Source organism: Kryptolebias marmoratus, linkage group LG2 (assembly GCF_001649575.2).
Source record: "Kryptolebias marmoratus isolate JLee-2015 linkage group LG2, ASM164957v2, whole genome shotgun sequence".
Classification (NCBI taxonomy): Eukaryota; Metazoa; Chordata; class Actinopteri; order Cyprinodontiformes; family Rivulidae; genus Kryptolebias; species Kryptolebias marmoratus.
The window spans coordinates 20,156,916-20,174,811 of NC_051431.1; the positions used below are offsets into that span (position 1 = coordinate 20,156,916).

Sequence of the window (17,896 nt, forward strand, 5' to 3'; positions counted from 1 at the left end):
TTCAAGAGTAGTCAGCTTGTAGGGCACCACAACTGCTTCCACCCGCGTCGATCATCATCATCATATGAAATAACTTTTTGTCACAACAAAAAATAGTGGCTGGTAAAATATTTGAGTGGCTGGTAAAAAAATTTGTCCACCAGCCACAGTGGCTGGTGGACAAAATTTTTAATTTCCACCCCTGCTGGTCAGCATCTAACCTGCATCGTCTAATCCTTGTGTTGCTGTCGCTCTCTGGAGCTCTCCCGCTTCCTTTTACACTTGCACAGTGAGAGGAGTTATGGCCATTGCACTCTAGTAACCCCAGTCATCGAAATCTTAATTCGAAGAATAGTAAGTTCTTTCGGCTGCTCCCTTCTTCAGGGGTTGCCACATTGAGCAAACTTGCACAATCATTTTGGCAATTGTTTTACGGATGCCCTTCCTGCTGCAACTTGGGCTCAGACCTGCAACCACAAGATTACAAGACTGCGGCACTGATCACCAAGTCACCGCAGCCCAAATCTCAATTCAAAGAATCAGGGAGAGATTTTCCTTGGAGTGTCAAGCTAACAGCTATGCAGAGCAGGACCAATTGACAAGGAAAATTCAAACTAAAACCCACCATATTAGGTATTTTTTACCATCAAGCCTCGAACACCCAGGGTGACAGTCCTTTTAAGCAGAGTCTTGTTCCTGCTACTTCATGCAATTAGCATGCACAGAGGTAATTGTTTTTAAGTAATTACAAAAAACAATGTCCCAATGACCATAGGAGACGGGCCACATATCAGCCAGTGCAGAGAGAGGGCCTGGTCCTTACACTTTAGCCAGCGCATAAGTGATGAGGGAGGAGGTTTATCTCTTAAATGGAGGAAAAGTTTGCCCTCTGGAGGAGGTGTCACTTTAAATCAGGTCAAACTGTCAGACTGATAATGGTTGAGGTGGGAAAATGCAGCACTCACTCATGGATCTGAGCAGGACTTTCAGAATTTAGGCCGATTGACACATTGATGCTTTTACACTGCAATCATGTAAGCCACCTGAGTATTATTTTTTTAATAAGTGAAAATTAAAACCGAAAAATAACTTTCAGAAACAGACGCAGTGAAAAATGAACCACAGAGCCACTAATACGGTGATAACATGAAATCAGACCTCACTAATAAAGTAACTCAGATTTTCTGCCAAATACCTGCTCAGACTTTTGGTTTTGGAAGAGACTCAATTGCTCTGTTGCTCTTTTTAAAGATAAACAGTAGAAATAGTCTCATTAATACTATGGCAATATTGAGAAGTTGTATAATTATATTTGCTGAAAACTTCCATCCTCCAAATGGGGGTGCAGCACAAAAGGTTTAAGAACCGCCGCTTTAGAGGGAGCTTGTGCACAATCTGGTACATGTATCATCATCTGAGAACCATGGAGAAAGACCAAATGGTTTGTATGAGATGGCAACACAACGGCTCTAGGAATGTTTTTCTCCAGACAGCCACTAAGAAAAACATACAGCTGGGAAGGTCAGACTTAGCAGAACAGCAATCAGAGCTAAGGGTGGCAGTTCTGAGAGATCCAAGGCCTAATGTTTCATATAAATATTGACCAGCAAAGGTTTCATATGAAATGGTTTTTGCATTCTTTGACAGAATTTTACACTATTCAGGCTTTGAAAATCAAAGCTTTGCTCCAAAACATGTGTATTCTGAGACATTTACTCTTAGAGGGTTGCTGTTATAGGAGCACAACTCCTTTCTGTAATGTTTACAATAGATTGTCTCAAACAGATGTTGTCTCCTCTTCAAAACAACCACAAAAATCAATTAAATCTTTAAGAGTTACTTAAAGATCTTTATTATGTTGCAAGACCCTGCAAAATGAGCATAACACATGCTTTAGAAGTTGAAGAAAACCCATTCTAGATGCATTTATACTGAATAAAATATTTGTTTTTTGCCTAATCTTGTCTGTTCAGTGAGGACTAATCGTTTCCTAATTTTTTAACAAGCGGGGTGCACCCTGGCAGTTCTCAGATGGCCTCAGAGGGTTTGGTGTCCACTCACCAACAATGAGTCTCTCTGTGTCGGGGAGCTGCTTGAAGAGTTTCCTGAAGTCCTCATTGCGCTGCTTGTATGTCGGGCTCAGCACCTGCAGTGACAGACCGAGTCAGAAACACCCACACACACAAACACACACACACACACACACACACACACACACACACACACACACACACACACACACACACACACACACACACACACACACACACACACACACAGTCACATATCTAAATGTTGCCCAAACTCAGAGTCTTTCATCTTCATGCTCACTCACAAATTTGTTCTCTGCCACATGGCCTGAGTTATTTGTTTCTTTGAGTTAACCTCGTTAAAACCACCCACGGCTTTGACGACAAGGGAGTGTGGTTTGATTTTGTTAAACCACGACTTTCGTTTTGTGGGGGATTTTAACAAGTGCTGGAAATGGAAAGATAGTGAAAGGCAAGCGAGGAGGAATGCGGCCCGAGTTTTGTGTCTTTAGGGCTGCGTGATCAATGATACTCAGTAACAACGTGTCTTAATGCACAAAATCTGGAGCTCATTTGGTATAACTCTGAAGTTAAGATTGCATAATACTGGTAACAGCAACCGATTGGTGTTAAAAAGCAACATATGTAAATCACTGAGAATTTTGTTTAGCAGCAAGGAGAAGGAAAACACATAAACAGAGCTGAAAACTGTTGCTTAACATGCTCAAAAGAAGACCATCCTTTATATGTGTGATTCCAGTTTGCCTGGAACCAATTCTCTGCAGTGAACGCAGATGTTGTGTAAAATCTGCAAATGTGCCCCAAAGAGAGCGGGCTCTCGGTATCTGTGCCAAACGCTTCCTTTCAGCAGGAAACTTTCAGGAAACAATAGCTGACAATAGAGGAACAGGGGGTGGACTGAAACAAACGAAAAATAAATTCCCTTAGAGCGCAGCTGACGTAAAAGTAACACGTGCCTTCCTTAGAAACTGCAAGGGGCTAAAAAACTGAAACACTCTTTGTCAATCTCTCCTTCTGCCTCTGTTTTGGAGAACGTGAGGTAATGAAAACAAGCTGCTCAAACAGCGTGAGTGACATCTCTGAAATGAACTGTACACACCACCCATCCTCGGTGACTGGGAAGAACCAAACACACACACACACCTACAAGGCTGGTGTGTTAAATCAGTCACATAGTAACCCAATGATCCCTTTAAACAACAACCCTCTGTGAGATCCACAAGAATTCCAACACATATGACTCATAACCAAACCAGTGGTTTTATTTAGTGCACAGCAACAGTGCTGCGCTTACAGCAACACACAGTTAAAACAAAGCCTGTTTGATGGCACCTTTTCCTGGGATTTTATCCTGTTAGAGCTTAAGTAACTACAAATAAAATGCATTAAAATCTTTGCTCCTGCTCTGCTTGCTTGCTTGCTTCCACAAGTGGAGATCAACTTACAGCAGGAATATCCTCAGTGTCCCACTCTGGGTCTTGAAGGTTCGACGCAGCCCAGTCCCACTCCCAACCCCATTCCCCCCTAGCCGGACCCTGCAGAAGCCACCCCGCCAGAGCCTCATCCAGCTCCAGCATGGCCTCCCACTCCGACATCGTGCAGTCCTCGTCCAGCTCCACATTCATTGCGCCAGCTCCCTTTTGGCCTCTCTGAATGGAAACAAACTTTCCAAAACGTGCCTCAGTGGGCTCCCCCTGACGTTAGCCCTATGTCAGCTACATTAGGTTTGGAAAATAAGATAAGATAGATGGTGAATCCAGAGGTTTTTGGAAGCTGCAGTGTCCGCCCCCTTTGCTCTGAGTTCTGCTCCCTTTCAGCGTTGAGCAGTGGACACACTGCACCGCAGCCACATGATCCTTGTGTTGCTCTGTCGCTCTCTGGAGCTCTCCCGCTTCCTTTCACACACGCACAGTGAGAGGAGTTATGGCCATTGCCCTCTAGTAACCCCAGCCAACAAGTCCTTTATTATCATGCCACGAGCTTTTTCCTTTTTTTCCCTGTTTACTCTTCCTAGTAAGTGTGCGAGTAGATTGTGTGTGTGGGGGGGTGCTGTCCAGGTCTGAGTGCTTTGTAATGACTGTTTACGAGCAGCAAAGGCTGGGGAAAGTTTACTTTGTGGAGAGAGATTTAAACTTGACGCGGAGGAGTTGCGAGAACGGAACCTGGACTGAAGAAAAGAGTCGTGTTTTCTCTCTGTTATGGTATGTGTTGAAGCCAACTTGCTCTCTGCCCAAGCGATTGAATTACAGAGACCAGATGTGAGCATAACCTCCAGTTACCTCCGCCTGCAAAACAACACCATCAATCTTGACAGGATCCGGACTGGGTCGCGACCCATAGCTCGCATTGCAGGGGGAAGTGGATCCTTTCCATATATATATGTACTGTACATGAAAACTGGGTTCAGTCCAAACCACACTCAGAAAATGTGCTGATCACAGGCGATTTGAAGGCGTTGAGGGTATCAAAGGGTTTCCTCCTGCCTCGGTATTTGAGGTCATTCACATCTTTTTGATACTTGATCACCCTCTGAGCAGAAAGATGCGGCGCTCACAGCTTCTATTTTAGAAACACTTAAAAAAACCAATTTGTGTCAATGTCCTCGAACTGTTCTTAACTTGAAACCTTTCAGCAGCCAGGAAGGTGGGACTAGCTCTGTAGATGGGAGGGTTGATGGATTACAGAATGGTTGGATTTCATTCCCTCCTGCCACATTTCTCACACTATAGATTTCAGCTTTGACTGCAGCGCTTGCAACTTTGTCTCAGTCTTCCCTTTCAGCAAATACGGAGAATCAGACACAGGAAAAAGAAAATTTCAAGACTTGAAAATATTCCTGGAAAGCAAACTTAAGTAACCTTCCTAAAAAGAGAGGGAAAAAAGCATTCATTCATGCTTTATTAGAATAACAACTAAGGGAAATGAGGATTAATTCATCTAAACATGTGTGGCATTCATTCTTACAGCTAACTTTTGTCTGCTTATCTTTCCCTCCAATCGAACAGGCAAAGAAAGGCCCCACAGTGACTGAGGTATTGTTTAGAATCCAGGTGACTGCGGGAGTGTTGGGATGAGGTTTGAGTGCAGATACACGCTGTGTATTGATTTGGTTTATTATTAACTTGTTGAACAAACAGTTTGGGATGGAGGAGGCTGGTACTGTAAACTGGTGTGTGTTACTGTGTGTATGTCACTACGTGTGTTTACTACTAATTTCCATTTAGCAGCGCATCAGAGAAAATATTAGGATGTGTGTATCAGCCTGATTGAAAAAAGCTTTATGTATTTTTATTTTTTATCAGAACAAACAGAAATTAGCATCATTCTTTAACTTGTTAAAGCAGCGATCTCGCTTGTTGGTGTTTGACCTTTTGTTGCCAACTTCCTGGAGCCTGTGGGCTTGGTAAGCATAGAAGCACTGTGACAAACTTCTGGAGAAACGCAGCAAATAATGAGGGCTTTCAGATGATGAGAGGGTGATGACTGTCCACATCTCTTACCAACTTAGAACTCAGGTGAACAGCTTTTTATTAACTCTGGTATCAATGCTAATGGAGGTAATTGGGCTGTGTAGCTGCCATGTAGCTATGAACTTACGTGCATATGCTGTCTGACATGCAAAACTATAAAAAGTGCAACATTTACAGCCAGAGCTGAATAAACCTCATGTGTTTGCAGAGCCTTTTTTACCGTCTGAGTTTTAGGTTTGATAGATAGGTCTGCACAATATAATTAAAAATGATCATCATTGCTGTGTCAATCTGTGCGATATGAACATCTTTTAAAACTTTTTGGACATAAATCATTGGCCGGTATGTTTCCAATGCCATGCATTCATGCTCTGCATGCCAAGATTATTCCTTTTTGGTCAATCTGATGGACCCTCACAGCTGATGATAGCGGTCGGGAATGCTAAAGCACACGGGAAGTGTTGTGATTGTCGTGACAACTGATATCATCATTGTTACAATATTCAACAATAATTCTGCAATCGCTTTATAATACCTTGGAGCCCTAATTAAATGTGCAAACTTTAAAAAGTGTCTGGAACACAACCCTGACACTGATGCAGAGCTTTTAAAAGGGACTTGTAACGGTAAACTGGACCCTCGTGACTAATGCCATCAAAAACAAGAAACTGATCTGTATTTTAGAAGGTAATTGGTTTCATAAACAAATATTCCTTGAAACATTTTTTAAACAAGATTAAGTTATGTTAACTGTGTTTACTAAGGCACTTTACAGTGCTTATTTTTGCTTGTAACTTTCACTTTGCCAATTTGCAACCTACTGTCTAGCTCCATGACAGAACAAATGTCGAGTTCTGAAATAACTTTGTACCAGAGGCTGGATAATTTCTCTGCATTAGCTCTATTATTTGAAAAGAACAATGTTGATGTTACGTTGCATAGTTTTTATTGTTAATGCATACATCTTATGATAAGCAGTCTGATGTCAGAGTTAGAGTATTCAAAAAATGCAATAAAATAAAATTTTGTTTATATTGCTCACCACTAAGTCCAGTAGTTCATCTTGAAGATGTGATTTTAAAACAGGCTTTAAAAACTGAACTGTTCTTTCTTAAACTGAAAATATTTTTAAAGAGAACAAATTTCAGCAACACTGAATGTTTTTGATGAACTATAAAAGTTAGTTAATGTTAAATGCTTTCAGCTGTGGATTTATCTACTCATGGATGGTGTGTTCTGAACTGAGTGAAAAATAACCCCATGACCTAAAACTCCACGATCAGTTTTTAAATTAAGACCACTGATTAAAAAAACGTTTATTGAAGCACATGTCTAAAACATAAAAAAACACTAATTTTGTTCGACTCGACTTAAAAAAAAGATCAGTGTGTGCTCCACAGGTGAGTTAGAAAATCATTTGAATAGTCCTAAAAACTTTGTGGTCCAGAAATGGAAAGGCGGCTCAAAATAAAGTCTTTGTAATGACTTGTTTCTGCAGAAGGAATGTATGGCTACCCTGACAGCTACAGATCATCTCCTGATTACAGCTTTTGGGCTTTTGATGAGACTTCAAGTTTATCTCTTAATTTTCAGTGTTCTAAATGTGGTTCATCTCTAACAGGGTTAAAATACGTTGGTTACTCATTCTGCTAGTACGAAGGTTACATCTGAGATAAAACAAATTTAACAGAAGACACCGCCTCCCAAAGTTGACCTTTTGACCTACCAAGATTAGAAAGTATGCTTTATAACTTCAGTCAGTCATCTTTCTCAGTAAAAGAGAACTAATTACCAATCAAAAATAAAAACTCAACTTGAAATTGTTTAGGAATAAGGCGACAAAAACCAAACTTGCAATCACTGTATAGGCAATTAGATAATATTGTAGTAATACTGTAATTTAGATCTTACGCCTTTGACATGTTGTCATTGTTGTGCTTTATTTTAGTTTAATATTATGCCAAGTACATGATAGTGACGATTTGTTATGGTTATCAGTATTGTTATTTTTATGCGCTGCATTGGGAAGTAGAGAAGCCTAGCCAGGGAGCAAAACTGCAGGTTAGCCACTGGCTAAAAATCCTGCCTGTAACACATCAGTAACATGTTATTTTAACCTGCTTCAATAGTCTGATTGTATTGTCTTGGACAAATAAATGAACAAACGAATAAATAAAACCAACTTTCCTGCCTTCAATTAAAGATGCATAATTCTATCAAAAATATTTCGCAAGAAAATCAAATCATTTTGAAAGTTCATTGTCAGAAAATACGTACTGCTGTTTTTTCTTAACTGACAAGTACATTTAGTTGGATGAATTACTTTTTTGCTTCATTATTAAGACCTTTTGACAAGAAAAAAATCTCATCAGCTTAATTTGTTTTCTTTACCTTTGACTGTCAAAAGCATCAATCTTCATCCATTTGTCTTATTTTACAGTTTGTCAGCTGTTTAAAGGACTTGAAATGTACTTTGGTTTGTCTGAAAGTTGCTGTGCTCAGCTGTTGTTCAAGAGTTTAATTGAGTTTCGGTTCTACATTAATAAGAAATGAGAAATGTTTGTTATAGTTCAGTGTGTTAGAGGCGTTTGTAAAAATGCTTTCTGGACTTTATGAACCAAGCCTCTTCTGGTCACAACATTTATTGACTTTTTATTATTGGGTGGTGAGGTTTCTGTTGTTTCCCTTATTAGAACAGCTAAACCCAAATGCCAAAATGTCCATATTTTGCAAATCAGAGTCTAGAAACAAAGTGGAGAGAAGCATGCCCCGTCTTAAATCATCATGCTCCATTCCCATGGCTCGTCCAGAGGCCCGTCTGAGGTTTAGTGCAGTGAAGAGCTTCTGTGTGTTTGTTACCACCTGCTGCTCACCAGAACAACTGCGTGGTGACTGGACTTTAAACACATCCGAGGGACTTGTAAAATACAAATCCAGATCATTTCAATTAAACAAACACAGCCAGTATCAAGAAACTATGCAACTGTGCGGGCTTTAGTTAATAAAAACGAGTTTATGACAACTCATTAAGATCACTTCCTTTAAACCGCGGCTTGCAACAGGCAGTAACAACACCGAGTGATTTCAATGGAAAGAGAAAACAGGAAGGAGGGATGTTAAAATCCCACCAGTCGGAAAACTGGAGAGAGCAAGAGAGAGAGAGGGAGATATCGGAGTCATGCTTACTCTCAGGATGTGCTGCCTTTCATGCTGGGAGAAAGAGAGGGGAAGATTGTACACACACAGGAAATAAATAAATTCAAATCAAATGGGAAAAACTATAATAACAGTCCTGGACAAAGGACGATTCAACACCAACTGGACTCAAGTTCACTCTTCTCAGTTTTGTTCTTGGCTGAGAGCTTATCCTTCACAGCTGTCTTGTTTTCACAGTATATATATATAAAGTCAGTTGAAAATATTTGCAAAGCGTGTTGAGTGTATGACTGATAACTAACAAAGGGTTTGAACGCCATCTTGTGGAGCAAAACAAAAATGAAATACCCCTTTTCTCTTTCTTCTTTATTTATACTGTGACAGCCATGAGCAAAAATCTTTGTCAATCTTTGGCTTAAAAAAATGCAATATTATACGTAATTTATTTCACACGGCATCTTCTAGTTTTGTTGCTGTGCACTTTAAGAGCTAACTGATGCAGAACTGTTAACCCACAGAGGTGGTTTAACGCTCCAGCAAATAGGACCAAAAGTAGCAACCTTTCCTCACCAAAGGAAGGACACTTCCAGGCGTCACATGCATGACGGAAACACACACCGGCACACATGCGCATACCTTAAATGATAAACACACAAACATCAAAAGTTGCAGGTAAAAATGAGGGATGACTTACGTTGTACCAGCTTTGGCTTTTCTGTGGAAAGAGACAGAGAGGGGAAACATTTAGGCACTTCTGTGCGTTAACAGACAAAACGTCGGACACAGAAATACTCTTCGTTGTACCTGTTGCAGCAGATGCATACACTGATATTGTACACTGACACACGTGACAAGAACGTAGCTATTTAAATGGTGTGATCAGCTTTAAGTCTTAAAGTGATGAAACAAACCCAAGAGGACATTTTATTCCAGCGTATTTGCAGTTGCAGTCAGACGTTTCCATACACTCATCATGGCTATGAATTTCATATTAGTTTTTGAGAATATGTGTATCTTGTTTTAAGAAATAAATGATGCTGAAGGGTCTATATTGTCATGGTTGAGGCTTGTCATGTTCTCAGTAGTGATTATGATTGACTGGAGCTGGTAGAATCACTTTGCCAACCAGAGATTTGGTTGACAGCACCCATTGGGCTGACCAATAGTCATCTGTCCCCCTCAGATCAAACAGAATTGGTTAGGCTGTTCAGGAACAACTCAGGAACCACCAAGGCTCCATCGTCTTGGTCTCTGTCTGATGCCAGGTTTCGCCACAAACTGAGAAGGTGCCGAGCCAAGATAGAAGCCGCTGCTCCAAAAGACACTAAAAGGGAAACTGAAATCTGCAGCCGCCCACATGGACGATCCAAATACCTCCTGGAGAAAAGTTTTATGCCCCGATGAGACAGATTGAGCTATTTGGCCACAATGACAAGAAGTATTTGGAGCTGTTAAGTTATTGTTCTAACGTTCAAGCATGGAGGTGGTATGATCATGCTGTGGTACTGTTTTAATACATCATTACAAGCCCCCAAATTAAAATGATATTCATGTCGATGATGAGTGGATGGAAACCTCTGTCAGCAGCTGTATTAAGCAAAGTGACTTTCAAACAGAAGGATTTTCTGCGTCTTGTTAATAGAGGAAACTTTTCCATCTAAACAGAATAATGCTGAAATGATTATATTCGATACAGAGATAATACAAAATGTCACGCTCCTATTAAAAAAAATCTGACAGTTTTTCTGCAAATCACAGTTTTGAATGAAAATTTCCACCAGTTTTCAGGAATGACAATTATAATCTTCTTAATGGTTTTTAATAGCTTTCTGTGGAACCGTGTTCATGAAACACTTGAAAGTTCAAATGCATCAGTTTGCGCACTCTTGACTCCGATCCCATTTTTCAACAGCAGGGGGCAGCAGAGAGTCCTCTAACAGGTGATACGACTTTACAACATTTTCCAGCCACATAATAAAACTTAACACTGTAACAAAAAGTCCCAGCCAGGAAACATGCAGGACCGTGGGTGAAACATGGAACCGCTGGGAGGAGAAGGGGAATAAAGAGATGAGAAACTGAAAGACGGAACATGGTAATTCCTTGCTGAGGAAAAAAAAAAAAAAAGAAAAGAAAAATTCTCTTGGCTAGGAATGTTTTAATGAAGATCTCTGGCTGCATGTTTTGCAGCAGGACCACAGTGGCGATGATGTTAAACACAGTTTGATGGTTATCTGATGTGTGATGCAGCTGCAGACACAAGGCCTTCCTGTGACGACAGCCAGGCTAATGTGGGCTAATCTGATTTGAAGGTGACAGAGACATGAGAGTGGAATTACTCTGAGGGCCGATGTCTGGATGAGGCTCGCATCAACGTTAGCGCCTGCGTGTTTGACTCTGTGTGACCGCTGCTACGAGGGGCGGAAGATTTTTTGACAATACTGTTTCCAGGAAAAAGAGAGGTTTTCCAGTGTGGCTGCATGAAGGTGAGCTGATTGCAAGGGGAGCAGCAGAGAATGAGTAAAAAAGTAGGAGACCAAACCAAAAAATATTATTCCAAACTAATAAAAAAAGTGTTTTTGTAATTTATTGTCTGATTATTATTGCCTGCATTTGCATTTTGGAGGTGTGTGTTTGTTACCAAAATAGCTCATGAATCACTGGACAAATTTTAATGAAAGTAATCTTTACATGTATCTCTACAAAGGAATAACATTTGGAGTGAACCCGATTCAAGATGGCTGCCACAGTCAACTGACCTTGGAAAACTCAAAAATGACTGTAGTTCAGTCAATTTCACAGAAATTGTGCTTAAATTTGAGAGTCATTAACAACACATACTCCAAGCACTACTCATTTGGAAAGATCTTTGCCTAAAGCATTAACCGTTGGAGTCAACCCTGCCTTATCTGTTAGCAAAATATCTCTTGAACCACTGGACAGGTTTTATTGAAACTTTCAGAAAATTATCGTTGAATATACATCTGCAACTGATTAACTTTTGGAACTAAGTATATTCAAGATGGCTGTCACAGCTAATCAACATTACCCAACACAAAAATGACTATAACTTTGTCAGTTTTACAGACATTAAGCTAAACTTTGATGTGATTGTTGCTGAGAATCTTTCTAAACACAACCTTTAATTAAAAAAGGAATTACTTTTTGAAATGATAAAAAGACAATCTGTTAAAAAATGTTTTTTTTCAACAAGTCTGTGAGAAGACATGTTACAAAATCAAACGTGACAGCATTAAGATATTTTAAGAAAAAGAATAGCACAGTTAAGCTTGTTCTTTTTTTACTGAACAGTAGGCAAAACAGGAAGGCGTTTACACTGTTGAAGGGAATGCTATATTTGGACAGCAACGCTATAAAGGAAAAAAGAGGGTTAGGGGATTAAAGGGGCCAGCAGGGATTGTCAAAAGGTCAGGTGAATAAAGAAGAAATGCTTACTTTAATCAGGTTTAGTCTGTCATACTGAAAGGAAATGAAAGAAAACACCAAGAGTTAACCAAAGCAGTGAGTGACATGGACACAGAAATGGAAAATGAGAAAGAAAAAAAAAACTGAGATCCAAACAGTTTGTGGCAGATACGACTCTGAGCTACATGACACAAAAGAGATTATGTCAGTAAGAGGATGGTGAAAAAGTCCGTGCTTGACTGAATTTGACTCCTCATCGAGCTGGTGCGTTACATGAGAAGTCTGATTGATTTTTTTTTTTCTGCAGCATTGACACTGCTGTCATCACGAATCCATTCTTGCAGAGGGGCACAGGCCCGCTAGGTTCTGCCCGGTGCACTCTAATTTGGATTGCATTAGGGTTAGGATGATGAGGCTCACGTTGCTGGGATGACCTCATGCTCTTTGGGTCATGTGACCACTGTGCACCAGAGAGATTTACCGCAGCAGGACAGCTTGGACCGTGGCACAGAAAAGAGGTATGATGTAATCAATGTGTGTGTGTGTGTGTGTGTGTGCGTGTGTGAAACAGACTTTGCAAAGACCGCCATGAGGGCGCTCTTCACACCAAACTCTCGTTAAAGGGATAGTTGGGTCAGACGTTAGCCTAGCCTGGACAATGACTTCTGCTTACTTTCTTTATACTTCATGCTCTGTGACTGATGTCACGACTGATAAGGTACTTCATATTTCATAACAATGTGACAGAACATCACTTCAAAAATGACCAGACTATGTCTTTGAAGGGATAGTTCAGATCTTTTGAGAAGAGATGATCTGCAGCTGCATCACTAGTCCAAGCAAGTCACAAGCAAAGTGGATTACTGCCATCCTAAAACAACTCTGATTTAATAATAGTTTGTGCTAAAGCTATTTTATAAACATTTTATCACAATATTGCAAAATATATATATATTACAAGAAATGAGCCATTCTGCACTATAAGTGCTACAGCTAGCTGCTGCTGCTGTTATTTCTGCTTGGTTTTTCTTATCTTCCCCCTATAGAATTCTGTGTAAATAACCATGTAATGCAAAGCTGATGGCAAAGTACAAATTTACAAAATAGCATTCGCACGAGTCACTCTTTGAGATTAAAAAACTGTTAAGATGGCAGAAATCCACTTCGGCCCTAGCTCTGTTAGATGTTAGCTTGCCAACTGGGTCAGATTTAAACTATTACTCCAAACTGAGATTGTTCAAAGAGCTGTCTACAGCAGGTAAGATGATAACTGTTCATAAACGTTCAACAGAACCCCTCTTCAAACAATCTGATCTTTTGTTTTAGGTAATAATTCTCATCGGTGGCACTGTCAAATGAGCATATTTAGTGAACCACTAGTCACTGTTTCTTATTACTCAATAAATTATATACATTACACCTTTTTGTTGATGTATGGAAATACATCAGCAAAAAGGTAGAAGGTGAAGTAATGCAAGGTTTACATGGTTCCTTGGCAAAATTGTGGGAATGGGATTTTGGGTTTAAGTTGCAAAAAAAAAAAAAAAAAAAAGATTCCCACATGAAGCAACAAAAAAGAAGCTCAGACAAAAGATACAGACTGTGACCTTTTTTTCTTTGGTGTTTCTACAACTATTTTATGCTTATATAACAATATATACAATACAGACAGTAGCACAGCAGTTTTATTACCACAGATTAAGATGAGTTTGTACACAAGGTACAAAATTCTACAGGGATCATTAGAGAATAAGAAAAGGAACAGGAAAAGTCTTTTCAACAAATATATGATTTGTATTTTTTATTTTTTAGGAATTGTTTTGACAAAGACTGCTTTTAATTTTCAGAGTATTTGACAAATGATGGAACTTTTATATAACCTCTCTATTCTATATGTCTACATTTGGTTTGTATTCTGCTTTATTTCTCTTTTTCCTACATCTAAAAGAGGAAAAAAAACATTCCTATTTGTGTACCAAGCTTTTTGAAGCTACTGGAGAATATTAGGGAGTTTGTTCAATTAAATTTCAACTTATGAGGAAAGAAAGAAAAAAACAACAACAACAACAGGGAGTCCAAGAAAAGGAAAGGTCTGTTCTGAAAAGGGGTTTTAGGGCTGATTCAAAGTATTTGCAGAGAGCACAGGAGAAATACTGGGTTCAGGGTAAAACATCTCAAATGGGGGATTGGACATTTTCACAGAGAGGCTCACAAGACAAGAGGTGCTGGAGTGGGCACAGAAATGTTGGGGGACAGAAAAAAAAAAAAGAGTAATGCTTACTTTGGAAAGTCGCTTGTGAGACTAGCATGCAAACAGGAGAAGAACAAAGAAAATCAGATACAAAAATGAAGCCAAAAGTAAAAAAAACAAAACAAACAGTAAAACAGAGGAACAGCTGAAAGAACCAACAGAACAGCTGAAGAGTCTTTATCAGATGGAAGACATTATTATGTGACGTGTAGCGGCGGCAGAGAAGAAAGGAGAGATGACAATGAAAAGACGGAAGTCATTTAAAGAAATGCAATCACAAAGTGATTTATAACAGCAGCGACCTGTGAGGATGGGACGGCAGGGCAGACAAAGTACAAAGTGACATGACGTAGTCAACTGTTTCCGGAGCTAAAATCACAGATAAATTTTGTTTTGGCAAAATAAAATAAAAGGTAAAAATTTCACTCATAACCAGAGATGTGAATTAGAAAAAGGGCATCATTTAGTTAGACTTCCAAAGACTATAAACTATACAGAGACCCTCTCATTGGGAAATATAAGCTCTGATTTTAAACATTTGTTTTGTTCAGTTGGATTGAAAAATTTGTGTGTGAAGTACTTAAATGATGCCATAACAAAATAAAGATTCAATCCTGTGGGACTTTTAAAGGGAGCGATATTTAACTCAGGCTGGTTAGAGCTGCATAAATACTGTCTTTCACAATTTTATTGAATACTCAACTGAACTTTTTATTTTTCAGAAGTGGAAAGGGAAACTAGAATAAATAAAATGTAAAGATTTTAGTCTGGAATAGAGAGGAGACTGCAGTCGTTGACCGCAGTCTCCGTTGCAAAAGGGGGCAACAGTAATAATGAAAACTTGTAAATCCAACATCAAATCATAACTTAATTATAAAATGAAATAAAAAAAACTAAACAAAGATGCAGTATGATGGAACGACTCTTTGAATCACAAAGTAAATGACCGTTTATTGACTTGTTTCTACATTTTGCCAAAGTGTTCATAAAGTTATATTAATACTGGCAACTAAAGTTTGTTGACAGATTTTGCTTTTTTAGTTTGTTTTTTTTGTTCAGATTTTTTACAAAGTAGTTTAAGGAAGGGCCTATTGCTTGTAAATTCAAGACAGGAACATTTTTGGTGTGCATATCCACTGTTTTTTTCTTTGTCTTATTTGATTCAGCCCTTTTTCCTGTAAACATTTTAGATATGCATTTCTTGTCTCCAGGTTTTTAACAAGAGTGTTAAGGTCCGTTAATGCTGTTCCTCTTGTTTTTTTCTCATTTAAAAGTTGAAACTCATAATGATAAAAGTTCAAAGAAAACTAAACCAAACAAGAGCTCTTTCACACGTGAATAATGTGGGGGCCTCTGCCAAACTGAAATATAAATTGCTCAGTTGCTGTGCAGAGCTTTGGCCCTTCTGCTTTACAGGAGGTTTTCTGTCCTCTCAGAACTCCATTAACATCTGAAAGGGGTACTGTCCCGTTCAACCTGCTCACCAGCCACTGTTCCCTGAGAGGGAGCTTGACACCAGAACCAAGAGCCTACTCGGGGCTCACCTCACTGCGATACTGAAAAGCTGATAACAGTATTTCACTGGTGGCTAATTGAGGAAAAACAGGTCTGCGAAGCTCTGTGGATGAACGTGTGTCTGCCCTTCACCAAAAGTGCTCTGAGGCTAAACATTATAAATCCCCATATTATTTTAGGAGATTAATGAAATATTTGATTAGAACTGCACTTTTTATCTTGCAATTGGAGGTTATTCAGAAAACATTCAGGACTACGGCCTCTGGACGCTCAGCAATAATAATGAAATGGTCCATATCCTAGTAGATAAAGTCGTTAACGCTGAGGCAGCTGCCAAGGTGGGCGCAAAGTGGATGCAGGTGGGATCAATGTGGGCGGAGGTGAGTATAAAGAGACCTGTAGCAGATGGCTTTTTTTTGTACTCAACGGGGATGGCTACGAAGTGATCAACACTGCATAGGTGTGACTTGGCAGAAGTATGAATTAACCTGGAATCATAATGTGGACAAGAGTCCTGTGAATCCTCACAGCCAGGACTGAAACTGATGCTGAAGCGTTCATTCCCTACAACACTGGCAGGAGACAGAGCTCTAAAGTTTGAACACCTAAAGACACCTCTCTGATCTCTATGTTTTCAATTGGAGGTGTACATCCTGAGGAGTGTTTTTCTTTAACATTTAAAATTTCAACTCACAGGTTCAAATCCAGGCCACAAAAGAATTATTATGTTAAACTAAACTTTCATAGACTGAGGTGTTCTTGGAAGCCATAATGCACAGTGGTATAAATAATAAAAAGAATCATCAAAAGGATGGAGACATGAAAAAACATGCTGACTCTTTAAAATATAACATGCATAGAGCTAATGTCAGTTTTATTCTAATAATCCCAACAAACCAGTTTTTTTCCTACATTTTAAAATGCTTCTGAAACATAGTTAAACTAAAAGCTGGCTTTCCTCCTCTTGTGTTATAACGACTCAGTTTCCCTTTTAACAGTTTCGACAATAAGCTGCTATAAAGTCTGAAAATCTGAATCAACAATATTTCCTCACTAGACACAAAGACAATGACAGATTCAGACTAAAACCTAATCTTTTTGTTGGTTAAAGATTTGCAGTTGGGTCGGTACTACAGCCTGGTGGAGATTTTGTACTTGAAGTTTTAGATCATATCAAACTTAAAGGTAACTAGTGAAAATATCATCCAAGACAAAATGCTGTGCTGTTCTTTTTTCTGGGACTCTTTATAAAATGCTGACTTCATGTAATCTGAGCATTCTTTACAGAGCTTAAGTAAGAGTTTTTTGTTCAAACTGCAAAAACCTGCTGAAATCATTGTAATATTATCTGACAGTGCACTATATTTAAAACTCTTAGTTCGTCTTTGATTTTCCTCAGCTACTGAGAAAATGCGTCAGCTAACAAAAGGAGCAAGTCCTGGTGGTTCACCTTGGAGTTCTTTCCGCCGCTTCGTGCCGACTGCACCGAGTACGTTCTCTGGACGACCTGCTCGGGTGTGGAGGGGGACTTGTCAGAGGAGTGGTCCGAGCCCTTCTCCACCATGTTCTCACCCTCCTGGCTCTGCGGTGTGGGAGAGCGCGAACGTTTACGCAGGACTGGCGAGCAGGTGGGCGAGCTCTTGTTTGAGTTACTGGCAGTGCTGAAAAGAAAAGAAAGGGAGCAATTAAAAAAAAACAAAAAACAATTGACATATTCCACCTTTTAAAAAAATATATCCAACCACAAATGTGAAAACAACGGGTAGAGCTTAACAAAAATACAAAAAATAAACCAATCACACAAATTTAAACATATAAACTTATAAAGATTTATACTTTTTCTTGCAGATGTGAAGCTTTTTTACTACTGTAGCATAAAACTAGCATTAAATATCTTTATATGATTAAAACATTTCAATAAAAGGCCAACTAAATGTGATTAAATTAAAATTTAATCACATTTTAAATCAATTCCAATCTGGATGTTGCAAAATTAGAATTGAAAAAACCTAAGATATCAGTAGCAACACTCAACAAGACCCCTATTA

The 17,896-nt window shown here is 39.2% G+C and overlaps 1 protein-coding gene across 13 annotated transcripts in view; it reads right to left on the minus strand.

The window, feature by feature from the left end:
- Positions 1-17,896, minus strand: part of gramd1bb (GRAM domain containing 1Bb) — a 136,793-nt gene that overhangs the window by 15,953 nt on the left and 102,944 nt on the right. For 6 of the 13 annotated variants that reach the window (XM_037980843.1, XM_025006793.2, XM_025006797.2 and 3 more), the window contains 6 exons: positions 17,299-17,509; positions 14,364-14,384; positions 12,113-12,136; positions 9,351-9,371; positions 8,687-8,710; positions 2,041-2,125 (listed from right to left, as the gene is read on the minus strand). In XM_037980843.1, the coding sequence (XP_037836771.1) occupies positions 2,041-2,125; positions 8,687-8,710; positions 9,351-9,371; positions 12,113-12,136; positions 14,364-14,384; positions 17,299-17,509 (386 nt within the window). Of the gene's footprint in view, positions 1-2,040; positions 2,126-3,475; positions 4,196-8,686; positions 8,711-9,350; positions 9,372-12,112; positions 12,137-14,363; positions 14,385-17,298; positions 17,510-17,896 lie in introns of those variants that run through there. The other 7 variants (XM_017420057.3, XM_017420058.3, XM_025006794.2 and 4 more) reach the window with 6 other exon arrangements.